The following is a 25,050-nucleotide window of genomic DNA, read 5'->3' as shown; positions in this document are numbered from 1 at the left end:
GCACACAGCTGTTTTTTCGTTTATCTGCTTCCTCAGGATAAACTCCTAGAAATGGGGTTGTTAGAGCAAAGGTAGGCCGTTACGTGGAGGGCCCAGGAAGCATTGCCAGCCTGAAAGTCTCATTGGCAAGGTTGAGAATCAATTTCCTCCCAGCTGTCCCCAGGGGTCACTGTCCAGATGGGCCCACCCACCAGTATTGACAGCCACACATCTTAGGCTGAGGCTCTAAGCTTAAATTTGCATTGATCTCTGTTTATTTGGCATGTCCACTTTTTTTCTATCGCTGCACAGTATGAAGAGCGCTAGTGGCAAAGAACCCACCTGCCAAAGCAGAAGACATGAGACGTGGGTTTGATCGCTGGGTCAGGGCGATTGCCTGGAGAAGGAAATGGCAAGCCACTCCAGTATTCTTGCCTGGAAAGTCCCATGAAGAGAGGAGCCTGTTGGGTTACAGTCTATGGGGTCGCAAAGAGTCAGACATGACTGAGGCGACTTAGCGTGCACTCAACCATGCCATGCATAGAGTAATCTATTGTTAAAGGTATATCTATAGAAAATTGGGTTAGGGAAATTTATAGGAAAGATGTTAATTTTGTTACTGTCACTCCTGTATCTTTTCATTACTTTCCCATACCAAAGCTCTGCTGCAAATTGTGTCAACTCATATATAGTCTGATTCGTGTATTCCTTTCAGCCTTGCATCCTCCTATCATAAATATCACACAAATACCTTTCCTGGAATTATATGCAACATTCCCTGTTTCTCAAATCTCTGTTTATCCTTATACTCACATTCTTAATTCCCTTACATGGCTTCCGATTTCCTAAGAGTAGCGAGAAAATCCATCAGCCATTCATGACCTTTACATCCCTTTTCAACCTCTTGGGCTTAGCTACGACTATGTGCTTACTCAGTCATGTCTGATTCTTTATGACCCCATGGGCTGTAGACCATCGGACTGCTCTGTCCATGGATTTTCCAAGCAAGAAATGGAGTGGGCTGTCATTCACTTTTCCAGGGAATCTTCCTAACCCAGGGATCGAAGCTGCCTCTCCTATTTTTCTTGCATCGTCTGGCAAATTCTTTCTCACTGAACCACCTGGGCAGCTTTGCTACTGCTCTGTGTAAGACCTGATGACTCACATTAGGCTCTGGGTCAGCTCAAATGATCAAATGTGGGCAGATGGTCTACTGCTGTGTGTGCATAGGGCTCCTCATGTCTCCAACTATAAACTCCTAGGAGAGGATTTGAGTTAACTTCAAGAGATCAGAAATATTTTCTTCCTTTATCAAAAGAAAATAATACTCTTCAGAATTCAGAACTGAATAGAATTTGGCAGTTATTACATGGAAAGAATAATGAATTCAAGGTTGAGCTAATACGATGTATTTTTTTCAGGTTATGTAATTAACCATAATATAATATACATGGAGAATAGGAACAATGTGACAGAGTTTGTCCTACTGGGACTCACACAGAACCCAAAGCTGCAGAAAGTCACATTTGCCGTCTTTCTGGGCATCTACATCGTCTCTATGGTGGGGAACGGGCTCACCTTGGTCACCATCACAGGCAGCCCATTATCGCGGTCCCCAATGTACTTCTTCCTGGCTCATCTCTCTTTTATTGATGCTTGTTATGCCTCTGTCAATAACCCAAAGTTGATTGTAGATTCCCTCCATGAAACAAAAACTAGCCCTTTCAATGAATGCATGACTCAGATCTTTGCGGAACATTTGTTTGGAGGCGCTGATGTCATCCTGCTCACCGTGATGGCCTATGACCGCTACGTGGCCATCTGCAAGCCGTTGCACTACACAACCATCATGAACTGGCAGTTGTGTTGGCTGCTGATTGGAGTGGTGTGGGTGGGAAGCTTTCTTCATGCAACCATTCAGATCCTCTTCATCTTCAGGTTACCCTTCTGCGGCCCTAACGTCATAGATCACTTTATGTGTGACCTGACCCCTTTGCTCAAACTTGCCTGCACGGATACCCACACTCTAGGGCTCTTTGTTGCTGCCAACAGTGGTTTCCTCTGTCTGTTAAACTTCCTCCTCTTGTTGGGCTCCTATGTGTTCATTGCATACACCCTAAGGACACACAGTTTGGAGGCGAAGCGCAAGGCCCTCTCCACGTGTGTCTCCCACATCATAGCCGTCATCATATTCCTTGTGCCCTGCATTTTTGTGTACCTGAGACCAGCAACTACCTTTCCGATTGATAAAGCAGTTACTGTGTTTTACACCATGATAACTCCCATGTTAAATCCTTTAATCTATACCTTAAGAAATGCCCAGATGAAAAATGCCATTAGGAATTTGTGCAATAGAAAAGTGATTTCAGGTGATGGATAGATAAAATGTACAGGAAGCCCAGCATTGATTCTACTAATGCAAAGGTCAAATGGACATTGCTGATGCTTTCAGCAGAGAATATCTATGAGATAAAAGGAAAATAAATAACCAGTATACATCATAGATCCTGCAGGGGGGACAAATAATGGGTACAAGAAAGGTCAGGAAAAACTCAGCAGGAGACTACTTTTGCATGTTTGGAACATTCTACCAGGTTGGGGCTTAGATTTTCTAGTTTCATCAGTGTATGTGGATCAATAAACTCATTCTAATAAAAAAAAATAAATTTAAAAAAACCCTCTTATTTAGCAGTAATCTCTAACAATCCAATGAAGTTGACATTACTGAACTGAACTGAACTGAAGTTGCTCAGTCGTGTCTGACTTTTTGCGACCCCATGGGATGTAGCCTACCAGGCTCCTCCCTCCATGGGATTCTCCAGTCAAGTATACTGGAGTGGCTTGCCTTTTCCTTCTCTAGGAGATCTTACTGACTCAGGGATTGAACCTGATTCTCCTGCATTGCAGGCAGACGCTTTAACCTCTGAGCCACCAGGAAAGCTCCATTTATAGGTGGGAAAGCAAGCAAAAAGAGGAAAGTTCTCAAACAGAAATACTGAAGATTATTTAGCTGTGTTTAGCTAACCTCTCAGTCCATGTTCTCAGCTGCTGAGCTGTGTTGCTAGGAAATGATAGCAAAAAGGACACATAAACTACATTATTACTTACATTTCTGAGACAGGCACTGTGCTGAAACACATGCACATATACACATATATGTAACTTTATATGTGATATATAACTGATTTAGGGACTCAAACTAACATTCCATTTACCCTCTAAGGGGTACGTACGTTATATTGCACCACATTTCCAAACTCTCTTGCTGTTTTCAGAATCATTTTGCTTTGCTTAGGTCATGACCTTACCCTGATAATCCATCAAAAAGAGTGATGATTCAAGTAAAAGCATAGTTTAATGTCAGACAGAAATTTTCTTTATGAAATAAATTAAATGTCATACTCTCTGTAATACTTACCTACTTGCTAACAATAGTTTCTGCAAGTAGCACAACACCTGCTTTATGATAAACACTGAATCAGTTCAGATCAGACTCTCAGTCATGTCTGACTTTTGTGACCCCAAGGAATGCAGCCCGCCAGGCCTCCCTGTCCATCACCAACTCCCGGAGTTACTCAAACTCATGTCCATGAAGTTGTTGATGCCATCCAGCCATCTCATCCTCTGTCATCCCCTTCTCCTCTCACCTTCAGTCTCTCCCAGCAGATACTGAATAAATCGGTGTAAATATAAGGGAAGATGAAAAACTCACATAAAATATACAGCAGCATGTAGCATTGCACACCAGGATTTTTATTCAATATTACAGCTGGGGTAAGTAGGGAAGGCTCTAATAATTTGTATCATAAATCCAGGAAATGTATGAGGGAATGGATAAAAGTAGAAAGTCACTAGCTTTGATCAGCCTGGTTCACTGATATGGACTCACTAAGCAGTGGTGATAGTTGAGTCTCTGAGTTGTGTCCGACTATTTGTGACCCCATGAACTGTAGACCAGTAGGCTCCTCTGTCAGTGGGATTTCCCAGGCAAGAATACTGGAGTGGGTTGCCATTTCCTTCTTCAGGGGACCTTCCCCTCTCAGGGATGGAACCCAAGTCTTCTGCACTGCAGACCATCTCTTGAATTGCAGGCAGATTCTTTGCTGACTCAGCCACCAGGGAAGCCTGCACTAAGCAGAGATCCTGCATTTAGTGTAGCACCTGGAGGAGGTCAGACAGGCTTTCACAGGCTTTCTTTTGGTGTCTAAGATATGAATCAAATGGTAACCCACAGTGAGCAGCCTGGAAATACTCAAACTGCTCTGGTTTAATACAGAGGATTAGTTAATTCCTGGTTAATCAACAGGAATAGACTGTAACATAAGCAAGTTCATTACTGAAGATCCACTCAACCTCCCTGGGAAGGTACAGAGCACAAAGCTGTCATCACAGCCGTGAAAGATAAATTTGAAAGCGGGAGTTTGGCATCCTTGAGAAGCTCTGACATGGCTCTTTCTATATGCCAGCCCTCTGGTTTCTGGTTTACAAATTTGAATGTGTTACGAGTGATTTGATCCTGGGCAACAGGAGCCAAGTAGTGGCACTCAACCCCAAAGGCAAGGAGGGCTTAGTTACTCTACTGGGCAGTAGAGGGTAGTGCTATTGTTAGTAACTCAGTGTTACTGCCCATTCGGTGGCTGTTGTGATGATGCCTGCACCAGACGCTGACCTGATGTGCTGTGTTCATCGCTTCTCCCCAGACAACTTGTGTACTTAAACTTTACTTGTACTTAAACAACTTATGTCCTTAAAACACAGTGAAGAATGGGAACATCATGAAAACATTAACCAAGAAAGGGGGAAAACTTGAAAAGTAGACAAAGATAAGGAACAGTAAGGGTTTGGGGAATACCCTGTTTTCCTCCTTTGACTGGCCAATTGGGGGGGACCAGGTCGTTTTCCACTTCTCTCCTGCACAAACTCTTCAAACTCCTTTGTGACCAAAGAACTTTGTAAAATATAAAATGGTGGGCTCCCAGACTCATCCATGCATGGATGCATGGATGGCGGTCTCTCTGGGACTCAGGCATGCAGATTACTGGACTTAACAGCTGCTAGAGCCAGATGAAGGTGCTTTACCCATCACTGTTGCAATTCATCTACTATGTGCTATTTCAAATTCACTTCCTTCCTTTCACTTTGATCCTTGAATGGTACCAGCTTAAAGACTTGATAAAGTGGTGTTTGCTACAAATCTGTGGACTACATCTTGAAATCTTTAAAGGAACCTTTGAAGCAAAGCAAAATATAGAGTCAAAATGACAATCAGAATAGTCAGCAGAAGAGGACTAACAGTCTTGTCCAGCTGATCATGGTGTTCCTAGAGTGAAACACAGAGGACGTTTTCTCAGTTCTCAGTTGAACTGTGTCAGCAGAAAAGTTCTAGATTACATAAAGAAATATCTAGCTCAAATCATTAAAAGAGAAATTCATGTCATCAAAATCAATTCCCAGACTTGAGCCAGTTTACATTCAGAATGCTATGAACAAAATGGGGGATTCAGTACCTTTGAAGGACGACTTTGGTACCTTGCTAAAATTTTATAACGTATCTTTCCCTCAGATTTGAACCTCCAGCCTTTTATCAGGTTAACTATGCACTGTGGAAAAGCAAATAATCAGATCTTTCAGAACACTGGCTTTGACCTGAAACTTATTCCTAGAGATCCAAAGCAATACTGTAGTCCCTCAATCAGAGTAAGAGTATATGGAGGTCTGGCGATCAATGGAATTTTAGCTCAGGTCTGTTTACAGTGGGCCCAGTGATCATGGAACCCATGCCGTGGTTATTTCCTCAACTCCAGAATGCGTAATTGGAATAGATATTCTTAGCAACTGACAGAATTGTTTGGCTAACCTGTCAAGTAAGAGACATTATGTCAGGAAAAGCCAAGTGTAAGACACTGGTACTGTCCTACCTAGGAAAACAGTAAATCAAATCTAATTCACACATCTGGAGGAATTGTAGAGATTATTGACAATGTCAAACCTTGCAAGATGCAAGGGTGGTGATTCCCACAATATACAATTTCAACTCTCTCATTTTTCTGGTTGCCAAAGACAGATGGATCTTGGAGAGTGAGTGGGTAATTCTGAGGTTAACCAGCTTCTGTATCAGATGCAGTTTCACCCCAAGAGTAAATTATCAGAACTGCTGGTACCTAGTATGTAGCTAAGCTTCTGCTTTTATGTCTCTGTCAATAAGAACTACCAGAAACATTTAGATTTCAGCTTGAAAGGCCAGCAGTAACCCTCCATGGTCCTACATCAGGAATGCATCAGCTCTCACCAGAATTGTGTTATAATATCGTTTATAGGGATCTTGGGTGTCATATTCTGCAAGGTATCACATTGATTCATTGTACTGATGACATCATGCTGATTGGACCTACTGATCAAGAAGGAGTAACTGCTGAGGTAATCGGAACACAGGTTGGAAAAGAATTTCTAGACACATATCATTTCAGAAGGGAGTGAGTTTGTTAAGAGCATGAAGCAGAGAGGAAGGCACTGCAAATGCAGTGGGCCAATCTCCTGACAGACCAGGGAAAGTCAAGAGTTTTCATGGGTTAGTAGCCAGTTTTTACAGCCTCCAGGCAAAGCAAATTCCTGCTGAAAAGTTGGCATTAGGTGATTGGTTTGGGTGTTATAGGGTGACTATTGGGGTGGGCATTTTGGTCTAATCTGAGGTTAGGAAGCCTGCTGGTGATGATCAATGGGGTTTTCAGCAACAGTTACAATGGGGCTCAGCCAGCTTCGGAGGTGACCTCAGTTCTGGGCTCTGCTTCTGTGGCCTTGGGGCAGAACTCGATAGAAATTGCTTTAGAGGTTTGGTAAAATATTTCCTGTGTTACAGGGTAATACAAGTTCAGCTAAAATTAGGAGACTCAAGCTCAGTGAAATTTCTAGGGGCCCAGTAGCATGGGGCGTATCAAGCTATCCTTTTAAGATTCTGAAGGATCATTTGTTCCATCAGGCTTTTCCTATAACCAAAGATGGTGCATAGTGTCCCTAGGGCCTCATTGGATTTGAGAGTCAACATATCTTTCATTTTGGAGTATTAATCTGGCTGATTTATAAATTATTCATAATACTGTTAGCTTGAAGTGGGTGCCAGAAATAGAAAAGATTCTGCAAAAGTTTGGGGCATTCCATAAGCTTCTCTTCCACTTAGGACAAGTGATCCAGTAGATCTATGATTCTTGATGTGTCAGTGGCAGATAAGAATGTTGGAAATGTCTGCCCTCCATATGTGAATTTCAGTGAGACACTTAAGATATGGGGAAAAAATTCTTGTCATCCTCGAAAGATAATCACTCCCCTTTTTATGAAAAAGCTCTGTAGCCTGCTAGTGGTTCTTAAAGGAAACTGAATGCTTCATCAAGGGCCACCAAGTCACTATGCAACCTAAATTTCTGTCATGCACTTGGTATCTATCATCTAACCCATCAAAGTCATAAAGTGGGGTGTGCACAGCAGTACTCCATCATCAAATGAAGTGATACATACATGATCTGGCCCAAGTAGGACCGGAAGGCAAAGTTCCAGAGAAAAGTGACAAAAATGCTCATGGACCCCACTCCCACTGCATTCCCTTCTCTCCCCCTGCCTGCATCTATGGATTCATGGGGTCAACTGACTGAGGTGTAAGACTTCAGACTTCTAAAGGGATAGTTCTGAAATAATCTCCAAAATTGGAAGCTGCAGAAAGGCAACCTCATCCTGAAAATGCCTGAAGCTCAGTAGTGTAGGGAAACCGTCACAATGGGGGCATTCAAGTGGTGCATCTAGTTGATTACTTTACTTGGAAGGAGAAATGTACAAATGTACAACATATACTCATTCATAGTTTTGGTCTATGATTTGTCTGAGTGGTCAGAGGCTTGTGGGGGTGAGGGGTATAGTTGCAAAATTGGTGACAAGAAAATTTGAGGAAGAGTTATATAAACACACTTGCTTGAATGGGGAAAAACATGAAACTCCTTGCTTCCCAAATCACAAAGGTTGAAATGGAAGTAACAGTCTCTACTATTCACTGCAGTTAACTATTAGCAAAATTTGTGCTTCCTGTTCCTATTAACTTATGTTCTGTTTGCTTAGAGGCTTTAGTTACAAAGAGAGAAATGCTTCCACCAAGAGGTACACAAGATTCTGTTGAGCTGAGCACTGAGTCAGTGATGCCCTCTAACCATCTCATCCTCTGTTGTCCCCTTCTCCTCCTGCTCTTAATTGTTCCCAGCATCAGGATCTTTCCAAATGATTCAGCTCTTCCCATCATGTGGCCAGAGTATTGGAGTTTCAGCTTCAGCATTAGTCCTTCCAATGAATGTTCAGGACTGATTTACTTGAGGATGGACTGGTTGGATCTCCTTGCAATCCAAGGGACTTTCAAGAGTCTTCTCCACCACTGCAGTTCAAAAGCATATATTAGTGAATTTCAAAATATTAGTAGATTTTAGCAATGCATGGGACAACCAAAAATTATTTAAACTTGAGAGAGAATTATTTCTACCATATATGTGAATTATGAATTTCCTCTCTTGAAAAGGAAAACACTTTGGAAGCAGAAATATATAGTGGTTTCTAGGAATTCCAAAGGAGAATAATGGAGTGAATAGTAGAGCCCAGACCAGTTTTAGGGAAGGGAAATAATTATGTTTAATATTGTGATGGTGGATAAATGATACAATGCGCTGTGTCAAAACTCATAAAACTACATAACAAAATTGAAAATTATGTCCTTTATTAAGCATGTATCAATTTTTGTCTTCAGTTTTAGCAAATATACCACACAAATGCAAGATGTCAGAAAACTGGGAAATTGAGAGGGATACGGAATGGGTATTTGTGAACTGTCAGTATTTATTGCACAGTTTTCTGTGAACTTAAAGCTTTTCTAAAAGTTGCCTGTTTAAAAGTTTATTTACCCAGGAGGTTCAGTGGTAAAAAATCAGTCTGTCAAGCAGGAGACACAGGTTTAATCCCTTAGTGGGGAAGATCCCCTGCAGAAGACAACCTGCTCTGGTATTCTCACCTGGGAAATCCCACGGACAGAGGAGCCTGGTGGGCCACAGTCCACGGGGTCACAAAGAGTCAGGCACAGTTTAGTGACTAAGTAGTCAGCAGCAAGCGCAAATTCTCTTTACCATATTTAAAATATTTTACTTGAATTTTTATTTAATTTATTCTATATGTGCATATTTATTAATCTACATCTTAATACCCACAAGTCCTCTTCAGTTTACCCTAGGAAGCTATACAGATATCATTAATGAACACACTGCCTCTTGTTTAGTGGCATGGTATGACATCACTTGACAAGATAACTCTGAATGCCTTTTGAGCATTAAGAATAGACACAGGGATGTTGTGGGGGATGCCGCAATAATCTCGAAAAGAGACTATGATAATTTGAACCAGGTGAGTAGCAGTGTGTGGTCAGAAAATGTCTGCTATGAATTCAGTTTTAATTTTTGATGGGAGTGTAAAATGGCACATCCACTTTGGATAATGTTCTAGATGGTTAGCATAAAGTAAACACACACTTAGCATATATTCCAACAATTTTATTTTTAGCCAAATATCCTGGAGAAATAGTATGTTTTCCAAAGCTTTGTACTATTATGTTCACAACTGCTTGGTAGATAATAGATAAGAGACTGCAATAATCCAAATATACATTAATAAAGAGAAGGATAGAAAGAAAGAAAATCACCCAGTAATGTCCGACTCTTTGTGACCCCATGGACTGTAGTCTTCCAGGCTCCTCCGTCCATGGAATTTTCCAGGCAAGAGTGCTGGAGTGGGTTGCCATTTCTTTCGACAGGGAATCGTCCCAACCAAGAGATGGAACCTGCGTCTCCCCCGTTGCAGGCAGACGCTTTACTGTCTGAGGCACCTGGGAAGCCCCAAAGAGAAAGATAAGTTGGAATAAAAATATAAAATTAAATCTTTCTCAGCCATAAAAAGCAATGAGTTACTTATACACACATCATTGATTGATTGCAAAAATATTTTGTTCAGTTGAAGTCTTGTTGGATGCATAAGACAAGTGCTCAAGGCTGGTGCACTGGGAAGACCCAGAGGGATGGGATGGAGGTGGGAGGGGGATCGGGATGGGGAACACATGTGGATCCATGGCTGATTCATGTCAATGTATGACAAAACCGACTACTATATTGTAAAGTAATTAGCCTCCAACTAATAATTTCCCCCACATTTCTGAAAGAACAGAGTTCTCTTTAATGGAAACACATGATATTCTGAGCATGACAGTCACTTGCCAACCAAACTCCCCAGTTTCAACCACAGTTTTCTCATGGCACTTTTCACCTCCATAATCCTTGGGGTGTAGATCAAGGGATTTAACATGGGTGTGATGATGGAATCAGACTCGGCCATCACCTTGTCCATGGGGTAGGTGGCCACAGGTCTAACATACAGAAACAATAGAAGGCACAAAGAACGTGATGACCACAGTGAGGTGGGAGCCACAGGTGGAGAGGGCTTTATGCCGCCCTTCAGACCTGCAGGACTTCAGGGGGCAGAGGGTGACCACATAGGAAGTGATGAGGATGAAGAAGATGGCCACACACATCATCCGGGTGTTGAGGATGACTAAGAGGCCCGGAATGGGGGTGTCTATGCAGGCCAGTTTCAACAGTGGGAAGAAATCACATATAAAGTGGTCTATTGTATTGGGACCACAGAAGGGTATTTGACACATGAAGAGAAGCTGCACTGCGGCACAGAAAAATCCCCCACCCAGGCCCCTCCCAGCAACAGGCAGCACATCCGAGGCCTCATGATGGGCACATGGTGAAGAGGCTTACAGATGGCTACGGAGCGGCCACAGGCCACCACGGTGAGGAGGAGGATGCCCACTCCACAGATGAAGTGCTCAGCGAAGAGCTGGGCCATGCGGCCTTCCAGGGAGATGGCAGTGCTGTAAGAGAGGGAGTCCACAGTCAACTTGGGGGCAATGACGGAAGAGTAGGTGACATCCATGACGGACAAGGAGGTAAGGAAAAGATACATGGGTGACCTCAGACGCTGACTCGTAACCATGGTTACCACAATGAGGAGGTTTCCCAAAACGGTGGATACAGACATGATTAGAAACACGACAGAGGGTATTTTCTGCAGCTCTGGGTACCGCGTAATGCCCCAAAGAAGGAATTCCGTCACATTGCTTTGATTTCCCATGTGTCAGCTGCTGATACGAGCTCCAGCTAAGAGTTAGAAGACCTGAAAAAGCAGCTCTTGATTTATAACTAGTGATTATTTGACTTCTAGTATTTCTGGGATCTCAGGGAACTTATGGGTTTTTTGTTTTTCTGTTGTGTTTTTTGTGTCTTTTTTTTTTTCATTTATTCATTCTCCAGCATTTGGCTCTTAATAACCTGCTAAATAAAGAGCTTAAAAGAGAGCTACTTCATTAATATTATGTTCTCCTTAGGCTTTTTTTTATCTTCTCTTTTTAAACGGTGTATCCATGTGAAATACATTTCTCCCTTTTACTCTTATTATTCATTGTCCACACCTACCTTCTCCAGGCACTAGAATAATGCCATAACTGACTCTATTTTACAAATCAGAGAACTGATTCTCACACACTTGAGGCAACATAGCCAAGGTTGTACAGCAAGTGAACGGTGAAGCCAGAATGTGGACCATATTTTCTGACTCCAGAATCAGTGCCCTCAAACATCAATATTTCTCCTCTGGTCATTGCATTGTGATTTTATCATTTACCAATCATGGTACTAAGTATATTACAATATACCATACAACCCTGCTTTATCTTCAAATAAATATGAAGTAGCTTCTTCTTTCTGTGCTCTTCTCAAATGTTATGATGATTCTTCAGTAATTCAGTGCCTTACATATAAATATTAAGTTAATGGAATACATCTAAAACTATAATTTCTGAATAATATATTGCTCATTAATGAAGATCACAAAACATGACGATCTAGCAAAGACCCAGGTCACAATATAATCCACTCAAACCTGAGTCAGTCCTAGTCATTCCTTTCAGTTTTCTCTGTTCCCTAAGTGGAGTTAAGGATTCTAGAATACAATAGTGACATTCAATAATTAGTTTTTAGACTAATTTTAGAAATACCAAAATATGTTGAACTTGCAGGCCCTGAGGTTAGAGTTTGCTGGGGATAACATCAAAATGACCAAAAGTCAACTCCGGAAGACTTCAAATCTAATCAAAAGCCACTCTAATCTGAGGGCACACTTCACTATGGATTTTTATGACCCCGTTGGGGGAAGGAGTTCTCATCACATGTTCCCAGAAGGCTGGGTCACCACAAAATGTTCCTCAGTTCTGGTTCAGATGATCACCCAAGTTGAGTTACCTTTACCACACACCACTGATGTTACAGTATTCTCCCTACATTCTCAGATGGGCCAACATCCCTCTCCAACACCACACAGCAAGAATGGAAATTTTGGCAGCTGTCAGTTCTTCAGTCACATTCCAGTAGTGTGAACACCAGGCCAATTTCTGTTACAGAATGCCCTGGTGAGAAACAATGCAGAAAGATCATTCTCGAAATGTTTGTAGGCACCAGATGTTGTACCGAGAGCATCTGCCATGCTCAGTTCGTTCCAAGAAGAACTTATTATCCTTCCCTGTTAAAGGCCATGCATTTTTAACCTGATCTATCCTATATCCTAAGTTTTCTTTCTTCTTTTCCTGCCCAATTCTGGTAGCTATTTTCCAATATCTCATTAGAAGAATTCACAGACACCCCTTCCAATGATCATCATTATATAAAAATCTCCAAATCAAACAAAAAGTAATTTTTTAGAGATAAATGTCATATATTTTAGAGGATTTTCTCTCTGTGTGTGTGTGTGTATGCACACACACCCAATTAAATATCACAGAACTGTGAAAGTTCTATTGAGTAATTTTGTTAATTAATTTGCAGCAAGAACCTGAAGTGACAAAAAAATGAAATGAATAAGGAGATATTGTCTCCGAGTCACACCTAAAATATTCACCAATATTGAGAGTAAATGTTCTCTTAGGGCTTCCTGGGAGCACAGTGATAAAGAATCTGCCTGCTTATGAAGGAGACAAGAGACCTGGTTGTGATCCCTGGGTCCGGAGGACCCCTGAGGTAGAACGTGGCAGCTCACTCTAGGATTTTTGCCTGAAGAATTCCATGGACAGAGGAGTCTGGAGGACTGGAGTCCATGGGGGCAAAGAGTCGGACATGCCTGACAGACTGAGCACACATATGTGTTTATAACAATAAATCTGAATCCTGCGACTGGGTTGTGGACACATCATTATGAGGATTGTACGTGGCAGTAAATTATGCTGTCATGTCCCAGAGGGGCAGAGAGGTCACAAATGACACTAATGTAGGCATTTAGCTCTTCTACCTTTCAAATGCTGAATTCTAAGGTGATAAATAATTTTGACTGAAGACCAAGCATGAAACTGAACTTCACAAAGTAGCTATTTAACAATCTTTTGAAAGATACTCAAATATGAGAAATAATTGGCTACACATTGAAGAGGCACCCTTAGGTGCCATGTATGTAGACAAAGAACACTTCACAAAGGGACACCATGTCTTGAATGTGAAGATGGCTCTGGGCCCATGCCCTGAGTGACAGGAAGTGGGAGAAGAGTGATCTTAGGGAAGATGCGCTGCGTGAAAGCAGAGAGTTGGCGTGAACTTACAGAAGGGGAGAAAGGAAAGGGGCCTTGGTCTCCATCCCTGACTGCGCAGGGCACTAGAGACAGAAGCACCATTCAAGGTGACTGATGTAACGTCTTCAGAGAACCTTTTATTATGTTGGGGGAATTGCAGCCTGCTACGGGAGCCATTTTCAGTAGCTTGATAGTAAAATTCAGCTCTAAAGCTTTTTTCCAAGAAACCACTGTTGCTAAAAGAAGCTGTTATTGGAGAGTTGATAAACCAAAGTGTCTATTAGTGTGGATAAAGTTTTGGCACCAAGTGTTCTGAATAATTAAAGCATTGCATCATTCATGGACACCGAGGGACTGCATTGGAAGGGGGCAGTGACCGCGGTTTGCCGTAACCTCAGAGAATGCACTTTTCCTGACCTGCTTCATGAGCCAAAGGCAGGAGCTGGAGCCCCAGCGCATCTCTAAGTAAGGCGGACTAAAGAATACGTCATAGTCCTTGCCTCAATGTAGCTCATGACTCCAAGGAATTACACTCAAAAGAAACAACTGGCATTTTCATGTAGAAGTCTCTACATCAGGGAGTATAATCATTGGATTAAATTTAATAAAGGCTTTTTTTTTTTTTTTAGAGCAGTTTTAGGTTCACAGTTTAGTTGAAAGGAATGTACAGGTTTCTCATATACCCCTACCTGTACTCATATGTAGGAACTCCCATTATCAACTTCTCCTAGACTTGATTGTTCCAAACAAATGATGAATTTACATTGATACATAATAACCCAAAGTCCATAGTTTACCTTAGGGTTCTCTCCTCTTTTTGTATATTTCATGAATTTGGAGAAAAGTATAATGATATACTTTTGATATACATCCATCATTATATCAATAGTGTCATAAAGAGTGTTTTCACTGCCCTAAAGATCCTGTACACTTCACCTATTCACCTCCCGCCCACCGACTCATGTTGAATTTCTGATTTATGTAATAGAATAAAGGTAATATATCTTTTTGAGTCCTTCACTCAGTGTAAGGAATCTGTCATAGGTTAAAGTCCTTGCAGACCGTGCTCGCCATTATACAGTACCAGGTACTGGGTTTACTTAGGACTCAAGGTCCTGGAAGTTAATCTATTTATAGAGCAGTTTAACAAGTCGATGGGAAAGTAAATATGATACATCTCATCATTTAAACAACAGGATATATTATTCTACTTGGTTAGGGTTTTGAATCCAGGCCATATTCAGTTGAACAAAGAACTATGATATCATGCAACACTCTAGTAAAGATCCTTCATTATAATGCCTCTTCTCCTAAATTCTAAAAGTGGTCTTTAACCGAAGTATGCATGCAGGAGTATGGAAATACTTTTATAAATATTTTCCATATTGATAGAGACATCATAAACCTCTAATCTAATTGTATAGATCACATATTTTAATGATATTTAATAAATAAGAATAAGTCTTTCTGCCTCAAAGAAATTTTCTTTCCTTCACAGGACTCTGGTCCACGTTAGTGTTGAAAAAATTGTCTTACAAATGACAAGGAAAAAGAGGTTAAGAATTGACATTTTTAAATTGATATTGAAAGCTATGAACTCAGGTTGTTTTGAGGATTATAATTTTATCCATGTTCTTAATTGAGGCAACAACAACAAAAGAGAACATACTTTTGTTTAATTCTTTGCTAATCTTGTGAAAGTTTTCATCTCTGGTCACAAATACTCTATTTGTCTTCTTTTCTGGCACATAACTAGATTGCATCTCCTTACTCCTTATTGAAATTTATAATATTATTTTGTAAATCTTAATACTGACACATCCTGAAACCTATAAATTACACTCATAGGAAACATATTTTTATGTTCATAATTGTTGTTCATAGTAGTCAAATATCTATTGACTGGATATTGAATAAACACATTTTGAAATAATCCCATAATGGAGTGTGATAAGGCCATGGAAATGAATTTACAACCAATTCTACAACCAAAATGAAATATAGTAGGGCTGGATAAAAAAATAAAAGCAATTCCAAGAAGTCTGCATATAGGATGTTATGTTCTGTAAAATTCAAAGCCAGGGAAAATATATATAAATAAAAATGCTTTATTTTTAGGACAAAATTAAAATGTTACTTTTAAGAAGAGGTGGACAGCAGATAGGAAAGTGTTTAAAATGTTTAATTATGGGTAAAATTTTAGTTCTTGAGATGGCACTAAGTTTAATAGGATTTATTTTATTATTACATGAATGCCAAAAAGCAGTATGGAGTAGGAAATGGCAACCCACTCCAGTATTCTTGCTTGGAAAATTCTATGGACAGAAGAGTGGCAGGCTACAGTACACGGAGGCTGCAAAGAATCAGGCATGTTTGAGTAGACACACCTGAGCAAGCATGCATGCACAAAAAGGCAATAATATAAAATGAATAAATGAAAGATGGTAAAATTTTTTGGAAATGGGTGAATTCTACAGCTGAAAATTTATTATAAAAATGGGTCTCTTCTCTTGGTTGGATCTGCTTCCTTTTTGTTGACTTCATTTTTAACCAGGCTGTCTCCATTATGGTAAAATTAGGCAGGAGTTCCCAGTCTCCATTTTTGGGTAATTCTATTAGGAAAAAAAAAGATAGTGACTTTTCTCAATAGTGAAGAAAAATTATTTTAATGAGATGTTTTCCTGAATAAGTGTCTCTTTATTAGTTATAAAAACAAATGGAAATGAATTAGAGAAAGATGAGATTTCTACTCATTGTTCGTATACATTTTAATCCTCAGACTACTTGTTGCAAATCTGTGGTTTCTTGGTGAAGGAAAGCTCTAGCACACAAAATAAAATCTTGTTTCAAGCACCCTGGTGCCTTCCCTAGATGCAACTACAGGTAGTTTACAAGGGATAGCGAATAAGAACAGAGGGGCCCCCTCGGATGGTAGAGAGTCAGGAGTGCGAACCGGAAGTCTCCCCTCAGAGACCGGCGGCTCCTGAGGTGACCTGGGGGACTCCAGCTCCTTCTCCTCCAAGGCCTCCAGCTCACACGCACGTCAGGCGGGCCGAGCCTGTCCGCCATGCTCAGCAGCGGCAGCCCCGGGAGAGGGGCCGCTCAACCCAAAGGGAAAACCAGCGGGACAGAGCCTGCCGAGTGTGCCTTGCCCAGCTCCCGAGGAGGCCCAGGGAAGCCGAGTCCTAGAAAGGGTCAGTCAGACAGGGACGCCAGAGTGTGAGGGGCATGGTGATGCGGGCCTTGGCATCAGACAGGCAGCGAAGGCTCCAGTCACGCCTCGTGGGCGAGGCCAAGGGGCCGCCCGCCTTCTCGGACCACTGGAACCAGGGAGGCAGCTGTGCCTGGCCCCCTGGGCATAGAGGGCATTTCACCTAGCACGTCGCCAGACGATAAATCCTTCACCCGTGTCAGGCCTCGCGCGCCAGGCTCCAGCGGACGGGCAGACGCGGGTGCTGGTGCTTTGCGTCCACGCGACTCTCCCGAGGTTCCATTCCAGACTGCTGCTGGCCCTTCAGAAGGCTTAGATGCCTCCTCTGCAGGGAACAGCTTTGTGGGGCTCCGTGTTGTAGCCAAGTGGTCATCCAATGGCTATTTTTACTCCGGAAAAGTCACACCAGATGTCGGAGCCGGGAAGTGTAAGCTGCTCTCTGATGATGGGCCCGAGTCTGGCGTGTTGGGCAGAGATCCTGCTGTGTGGCCCCATCCCCCTGGACACGGACGTGCCCGCCTCTCGGAGGATGGGTATCTCAGGGCAGGAATGGTAAGACGGCACAGAAGGAGTCTGGAGAGCGTCAGAGCCTTGAGAAAGAAGGCCAAAGGAAGTGGTCCAAGCGGATGGCTGCCATGCTGTCCTTGGAGCAAGGAAGCAGACTGCGAGAGCGGTGTGGCCTGGGCCCATGGGAGGCGGGAACGCCCCGCACCAAGGCAGCAGGCGGCAGCTTGGACAGTGTGGTGGACGGGAAACGGGGACGGCGAGGTAATGTCAACTCCCCAGCCACCCCACCACGTCCAGCAGCAGCAGCGCCACCCCTACCCGAAAGGTCCCGGAGAGCCCTCGTGCCTCCGCGGGGGCCCTCGGGACAAAGGAAGCTCGTCACCCCTGAAGAGGAGCGGCCCCTGCCAAGCGAGGCCGGAAATCCGCCGCTGAGAAGCCTGGTGCGGCGGGGGCAGGAGAGTTTGTGAGCCCCTGAGAGTGGCGACAACCCGGTGAGCTCTGCCCTGGAAGAGCAGAGAGGGCCTCTGCCCCTCAACAAGACCTTGTTTCTGGCCACGCCTTTCTCCTCACCATGGCCACAGCAAGCGACAAGCTGGCTAGCCGCTCCAAATTGCCAGATGGTCCTACAGGAAGCAGCGAGGAGAGGAGGAATTTGTACAAGCTCCTCCTTTCAACAAGCAGTACACAGAATGCCAGCTTCGAGCAGGAGCTGGCCACATTCTTGAGGAGGTCAGTGACGCCCAGTGTAACAGCCCACCAGTGTCCCCTAACTGCGCGTCAGCGCTGTCGAACCCGGAAGTACTTCCTGTGCCCCTGGGATTCCTTCTGTGGCTCCTGTCTGCGTCCATGACAGCTGCCATGCCAGCCAGCTCCAGAATTACCGCACTTACCTGCTGCCAGCTGGGTGCAGCCTTGAGGGGCAAAGGAGTCTGAATTGGCACCCCCGTGAAAACCCTTTCCAGAATCTGAAGGTACCCTTGGTATCAGACCAACAGCAGAATTTCCCGGAGCTCTGGTCCGAGATCCTCATGACTGGGGTGGGGGCAGCCTCTGTGAAGCAGCACCATGCACGTGCCCATAACAAAGACATTGCTTTAGGGGTGTTTGCCGTGGTGGTGACGGACCCCTCATGCCCAGCCTCTGTGCGGAAGTGTGCTGACGCATTGCAGCTGCCTGTGGTGGCACAAGAGTGGGTGACCCAGTGCCTCGTTGTTGGGCAGAGAATTGGATTCAAGCAGCATCCAAAATATAAACACGGTTATGTTTCTCACTAAGGATACTTGGTCTCACCGGTTTTATTCCCTGCTGTTGTGGTGATTGTGTCTTTACCAGGTTTGAAATGTGTCTTGTGTGTAACTGGATTCCTTGCATGGATCTTGTATATAGTTTTATTTGCTGGGCTTTTATGAAAAAATAAATGTTGAATCTCTTTGGTTGTAGTAAAGAAAAAAAAAAAAGTAAAAAGAACAAAGGAGCACCCTAGAGCACTGGGTGGAGCAGAGTAGCTTTTTTGTGATCCACTGTTTTTTTTTTTTTTTTTTTTTAACTAAAGTCAATCTTGTTTTCTTCCTCTCCTCTGTCACTCTTCCTGCCATCCATTTGAATTTTCCTCTTTTTCTCTGGTAACTTTGGTCAGTCCAAGGCACCTAATGCCTTCAAACTCTTTTCCATCTTGGTTCCTGAGTATAAGGAAGGGTAATTTATTTTTCTATTGGCTAAGTGGACAAACCAAAAGCTAAACATATTACAACATTGGGGATGTTTGTCATGAGAAAGGAAGGGAAACTTTAGGGAATACTACTAAATGCTAATACCTAACGTCATTATGTCTTAAAATATTCCCTTTAGAATGCAGAAAAGTTTATTTTTTCTCAGCATTCCATGAGAAGTCTGTTTTGAAAAAAGGATGGAAAGATTTGACACTAATTTAGAGGGTTCTAACAGGTAAGTGAGAGATTACTTACATGATTGCACTGAGAAAGGCATCATGCAGAATAATTTAACAAATTAAAAAAATATATTTCCATATGACTTTTTCCCTTGAAGAAGGAAATAGAAACTAATACAGATAATGACTGTGACATAAGCTTCTTGGAGAATGCCAGCCACTCCACATCCAAGAGACAGCTTTAAATAGAATCCTGTATATCACAGATTAAAAGTATTACTCTTTGCATGTTTCTAAAATGATATTTTAAGAATATACCTTGTAGTTGATATGCATCTGGATTTATTTTGAAACAACGAATAACTACACCTGATGGAAGATTCAGAGGAAACATAACAAAGTGAAAGTTAATAATTGCATAATGAAGGTGAAGGGTAATGTGCCATATATGTGGGGGGAAATTTCCATCTTTCTCTAATTTAGGCTTTTGAGGGATAAAGAACCTTGGGTAGATCTGTTCACCTTCCCACAGAGAAAGGTACATTTTTCATAGAAATTAAATGAGTATAGAGATTTTCCTAAAGATAGAAGTGAAAGAGAAACAAATCAGAGAGGGTGGTATAGTTTTAGAGAGTCCTAAGGAAACCAAAGTTTTCACTGTGGCTTCTGCAATAAAACAGATTTGTCAGGTAGAAGGGCTTCTCTGGGGGGCTCAGACGGTAAAGAATCTGCCTGCAATGTGGGAGACCGAGGTTCGATTCCTGGTTTGGGAAGATCCCTTGGAGGAGGGCATGGCAACTTACTCCAATTTCCTGTCTGGAGAATCCCGTGGACAGAGGAGGCTGGCGGGCTGCAGTCCAAGGGGTTGCAAAGAGTTGGACATGACTAAAGTATTAAGCACACACAACCCCGTCAGGTAGAAGGATCAAAATGACACCTCGTGCTTCACTCTCTTTTGTTCATCACCTTTTCTGTGTGATTTTTCTTTCAGCTCCCAGCTCAACATAATATCCCTTTATTACTGTTTTGAGAAATTTAGCTGTTCTAAAATTGGCCAAACTTGTTTGAAGAGTTAAAGTACAGTAGTTAGTAGAAGATAATGCTGTTTTATCAGTGCAGTTTTGTCTCTCGATTATTACAATTCATTTTTGTGTCAGATACCTTTGAGGATCTGATTTAAGATGTCAACACTTCTGGGAAAAGTCGACATATGGTCATACGGAGAAAAGTATAGAAAAATACTCGTTGATGCTAGAAGGATAAGAAGAGTATCAAGGCTGTCCTTGCATTCTTGAAGGGCCAAGGATTCATGTAAAAAGTGTAGAAAACTCACAATGATTATCTTAGGCATGCCAAAGTCCTAAAATCTTCCATGGCCAAGTGGTGCTGTTCTGAGTACAATATGTTTTACTCCGGGTTGTGGAGCTGATTAAATTATTTAAAATTTATGCAATTTTGTTTTTTCAAATATTTAAGTTGGGGGCACATTTATCTGTTTACCGTACCATACATACTATACAGATGGCCACAGTAAATTAATAATGTAAATGTGTTTTTAATCAGAATAGTACTAAAGCAATCAGATGATTATTACAAGAAGTAACTAAGAAGGTTCAGCTTATAAACACTTTTTAAGCATGTACAACAGCATCGAAACATGTATATTATCTATAGTGAAACAGATCACCAGCCAAGGTTGGATGCATGAGACAAGTGCTCGGGCCTGGTGCCCTGGGAAGACTCAGAGGGATTGGGTAGAGAGGGAAGTGGGAGGGGGGATCGGGATGGGGAATACATGTAAATCCATGGTTGATTCATGTCAATGTATGACAAAACCCACTACATTATTGTAAAGTAATTAGTGTCCAAGTAATAAAAATAAATGACAAAAAATTAAAAAAAAAATACTTATTAAGCATGTACATTGTGCAAGGCATTAGGTTTGGATCTGGGGACAGCAAAATCCTGAAGGCTTCAAAAACTCTATATCTATGAAAGAAGCTAAAGGAAGTTCAGACAATTTTGATTTTAAGTATAATATGTGATAGTATAAGATAAGCTGTAAAAGAAACTCTTAAAGAACTGGAGAATTTCCTTCATCTCAAAGCGATTGCTGATGGCTTTCAGAAGAGATTATTTTTCTTTTTTTAATTAGCTTATTTTTTTAATTGAAGAATAATTGCTTTACAAAATTGTGTTGTTTTCTGTCAAACCTCAACATGAATCAGCCATAGGTGCTCTTGACAGTTGGGTCCTGAATTTCAAGACAGCATAACTAGAAATAAAATTACAATTAAGGAAGGAAGGAGACTACTGAATGCTCTATTGAGTGAATATTTGATGAAAACTCACAATTATTTGCAAGTTAATGATTAATCATGTGTATTTATGGGTTTCCCTGGTGGCTCAAATGGTAAAGAATCTGCCTGCAAGGCAGGAAACCCGGGTTTGATCATTAGGTTGGGAAGGTCCTCCAGAGAAGGGTATGACAACCCACTGCAGTATTCTTGGCTGGAAAATTCCATGGACAGGGGCGCCCGTCCATGGACTTGCAAAGAGTCAGCCATGACTGAGTGACTAACACACACACATGTATTTATGATTCTTAATTTATCTTACAAGTGTATGTCCTAATGTATAAAAAAATTGTTCTAGAAATAGACAATTTAAAGAGATTGATAACATACAAAATAAAAGCCGTATATTCAAAAGAGTGACCACAATCACAGGCCATATTTTCAAGTACAAATCCTTCATGATGGATCACTCATCCAAATGCATAAGGAAAGGATGAGTTTATCGCACTGACCAAAATCCCAAAATTCCTTGACCATTTAAGATCTTTGCCAACGATTGCACGGTCTAAAGAGACTATTTTCTAAAATACCAGAAATATTAAATAACTTTGACATTTTACAGCAGGGGTTTTTATTTGCAGGAAGATAATACGTGATTCAACTACTTTGAGGAGAAGAAAATTTATTGAGGGGGAGAAAAGCAATAAACAGGGATCATTGTCTGTTTGGTTCATCAGTTTGTGTTTTGGTGGCTCACAGCTTTCACGATGATGCACTGAAGGTACGGGTGGGGCTGAGGAAGGATACAGTGGGGAACGTTTTCCAAATTATATTTAAATCTGTCACAGTCAGTTTATATTTTTCCTTGCAAATGGTGTTCTTTTCAGCATCATATTAACAATAAAAACCTAGAGGAAAGATTTTGTTCTTTGAAGTGAAGTCAGTGATAATATTTCTTTCCACACATGAAAAAATACTAACTTTTCATTGAAGGAAATGACGTTTCAAAGTTGAATAATCATTGATTTTGCAAAGACAGAAAGCAATTTGAATATAGGCAGTTACTGACTATCTGCTGCTCCTCTTGACTAAAATTATATGTTCCTCTCTCTCTTCTGAATATTTGTTCTATTACAATAATGTGGAGATTCCGGGTACCCAGATAAACCAAATTATACTGGGGATTACAACCATGATTAGACCCGAAGAGAACTACCTGCTGATATCTCTTCAAAGGACCTCAGTTCTAAAATGCTTAAGCAAAGCTCTTAAAGCTTAAACATATAAACTATTGAGTGAACACACCTTGTAATTTACAAGTAATTCTGGAACTTCACATGTTTTGAAGGGTGCTTCCAGAAATGAGAAAAAAGAAAAGAGGGATTGCAAATATTTGTGATATTATCAACCATTGAAGAACATTCACTTCTCTCCATTAGTGTATGTCAAGTAGTGAATATCATAAAGTTGTTTCAAAATAAGGACGTTATAATTGAAAGTGCTTTATCTTCCTCTTTTCAAGCTGTCACATGTGGAAGGGAATGCACAGTGAAGTGGATCATATTATAGACTAATAAAAATAAACATTTCTTTAAGTAAGTATAACAAGCATATATATATAATATATATATTGATATATGGAGACATATAATTGATATATGGAAACATATTTAAGGGATGGGACTGGGCTGTAATTTTTACATTTATCTTATGAACTTCCATAAGCAGTAAAATATATCCAAAATGCCAACTGATACACTCTCCAAACATGTTTCCAACCCCCACCCCGATTAAATCAACATGCAAAGTAATTAAGTTAATAAAATGGAACTGTATTTCTTAACTTAATATTCATTGAGCAAAATTAATGAGAATCATGTAACATTAACAAACAGTTGCATTTGAAGAGTGCTACAGAAAAGTCTACTTTTCATAATATTATGTGGGACTTATAATGACCCCATGAATTTGTCATTACAAATCAAGTGTTGAGGTGACTTGTTAAGAAACCACAACTAAACTGTCCATGATGAAGAATATTTATCTCACTTAAAATATTCCTAAAAATCACACATCACATCACAAATTAATATTTTCTATTTTTTGCAGATTAAGCATTTAACACTCACACCTTCCCCTCACTGATGAAATCATGCAACTGAATAATAATGTGACTGAGTTTATTCTGCTTGGGTTGACACAAGATCCTGTTAGGAAGAAAATAGTGTTTGCCACCTTCTTGATGTTCTATTTGGGGACCTTGTTGGGGAACTTTCTGATTATTGTTACCATCAAGACCAGCAGGGCACTTGGGAGTCCAATGTATTTCTTCCTTTTCCATTTATCCTTATCTGATGCCTGCTTCTCTACATGCATAGCCCCTAGGATGATTGCTGATGCCCTTCTGAAGAATGCCACTATCTCTTTCAGTGAGTGCATGATCCAATTCTTTACATTCCATTTCTTTGGCTGCCTGGAGATCTTCATCCTTGTCCTCATGGCTGTTGACCGCTATGTGGCCATCTGTAAGCCTCTACACTACACGACCATCATGACTCATCGAGTCTGTGGTGTGCTAATGTCCCTGGCCTGGTTGGGGTCCTGCGTGCATTCATCAGCTCAGATTTTTCTAGTCTTGAGTCTGCCTTTCTGTGGTCCCAATGTAATTGATCACTACTTCTGTGACTTGCAGCCTTTGTTGAAACTTGCCTGTGCAGACACCTATGTAACCAACTTCCTCTTAGTGTCCAACAGCGGGGCCATCTGCACAGTGAGTTTCCTCATGCTGGTGTTATCCTATGCCATCATCTTGCACTCTCTGAGAAACCACAGTGCTGAAGGGAGGAAAAAAGCCCTCTCCACCTGCATCTACCACATCATCGTGGTCATCTTGTTCTTTGGTCCTTGCATATTTATATACACTCGCCCTGCAACCACCTTCTCCATGGATAAGATGATAGCTGTGTTTTATACACTTGCAACACCTTTGATCAACCCTCTGATTTATACCCTGAGGAATGCAGAAGTGAAAAATGCCATGTGGAAGTTATGGAGCTAGAAGGTGGTCTCAGATGACAAAAGATGAATGGAAGTTTCAAAGTTTTCTTCAGAGTTTGGATTGATCTTAAAGAAGCCCATAGACAATAATATCCTCTTATTGTGGAGTTAATATAACTCTAACTCAGAGCGTGAAGATTACTTCTTTTAATAAAATAGGCAATGTGACCACACATGCTAGTTAGCATTGAGTCAAATATTTGTAGAGGCGGCAGCATCAGGTACACACAGTCATGTAAGATCATGGTCTTAGCTATTCACTGCTGTCTCTGCCTCTCTTGTCTGTCTAATATCACTGTGGTTTTGATCTACTCTTTTCCTCCCTTGTGTTGACTTTCGGATTTTTCTGTTTAACATTAAACTTTATGCTTTTATTTACAGCCTGACATATTTTTGTCGCAAAGATTTTATTTCTTAGATACTATGA

At 41.3% G+C, this 25,050-nt stretch overlaps 2 protein-coding genes and 2 pseudogenes across 2 annotated transcripts; 3 read left to right on the top strand and 1 right to left on the bottom strand.

Annotated features, from left to right (window-relative positions):
- Positions 1-1,429: 1,429 nt before the first annotated feature.
- Positions 1,430-2,359, top strand: LOC136175615 (olfactory receptor 4C13-like). The gene has a single exon (XM_065945867.1). The coding sequence runs from the start codon at positions 1,430-1,432 to the stop codon at positions 2,357-2,359; it is 930 nt and encodes a 309-aa protein (XP_065801939.1).
- A 7,895-nt stretch (positions 2,360-10,254) lies between these two features.
- On the bottom strand, positions 10,255-11,184 carry LOC136174231 (olfactory receptor 4C6-like; annotated as a pseudogene).
- A 5,407-nt stretch (positions 11,185-16,591) lies between these two features.
- LOC136175102 (TP53-binding protein 1 pseudogene) lies at positions 16,592-18,655 on the top strand (annotated as a pseudogene).
- Positions 18,656-23,718: 5,063 nt separating this feature from the next.
- LOC136175072 (olfactory receptor 4C16-like) lies at positions 23,719-24,624 on the top strand. The gene has a single exon (XM_065945387.1). The coding sequence runs from the start codon at positions 23,719-23,721 to the stop codon at positions 24,622-24,624; it is 906 nt and encodes a 301-aa protein (XP_065801459.1).
- The last annotated feature ends 426 nt before the right edge of the window (positions 24,625-25,050 follow it).

The sequence above is a fragment of the Muntiacus reevesi genome, chromosome 9 (genome assembly GCF_963930625.1).
Source record: "Muntiacus reevesi chromosome 9, mMunRee1.1, whole genome shotgun sequence".
Taxonomy (NCBI): Eukaryota; Metazoa; Chordata; class Mammalia; order Artiodactyla; family Cervidae; genus Muntiacus; species Muntiacus reevesi.
The sequence above is the reverse complement of the archived record's forward strand: the minus strand, read 5'-3'. Positions and strand labels throughout refer to the sequence as shown.

Excerpts from the sequence above, each read along its gene's own strand:
- LOC136175615 (XM_065945867.1), top strand. The coding sequence starts at position 1,430 with ATGGAGAATAGGAACAATGTGACAGAGTTTGTCCTACTGGGACTCACA.
- LOC136175072 (XM_065945387.1), top strand. The coding sequence starts at position 23,719 with ATGCAACTGAATAATAATGTGACTGAGTTTATTCTGCTTGGGTTGACA.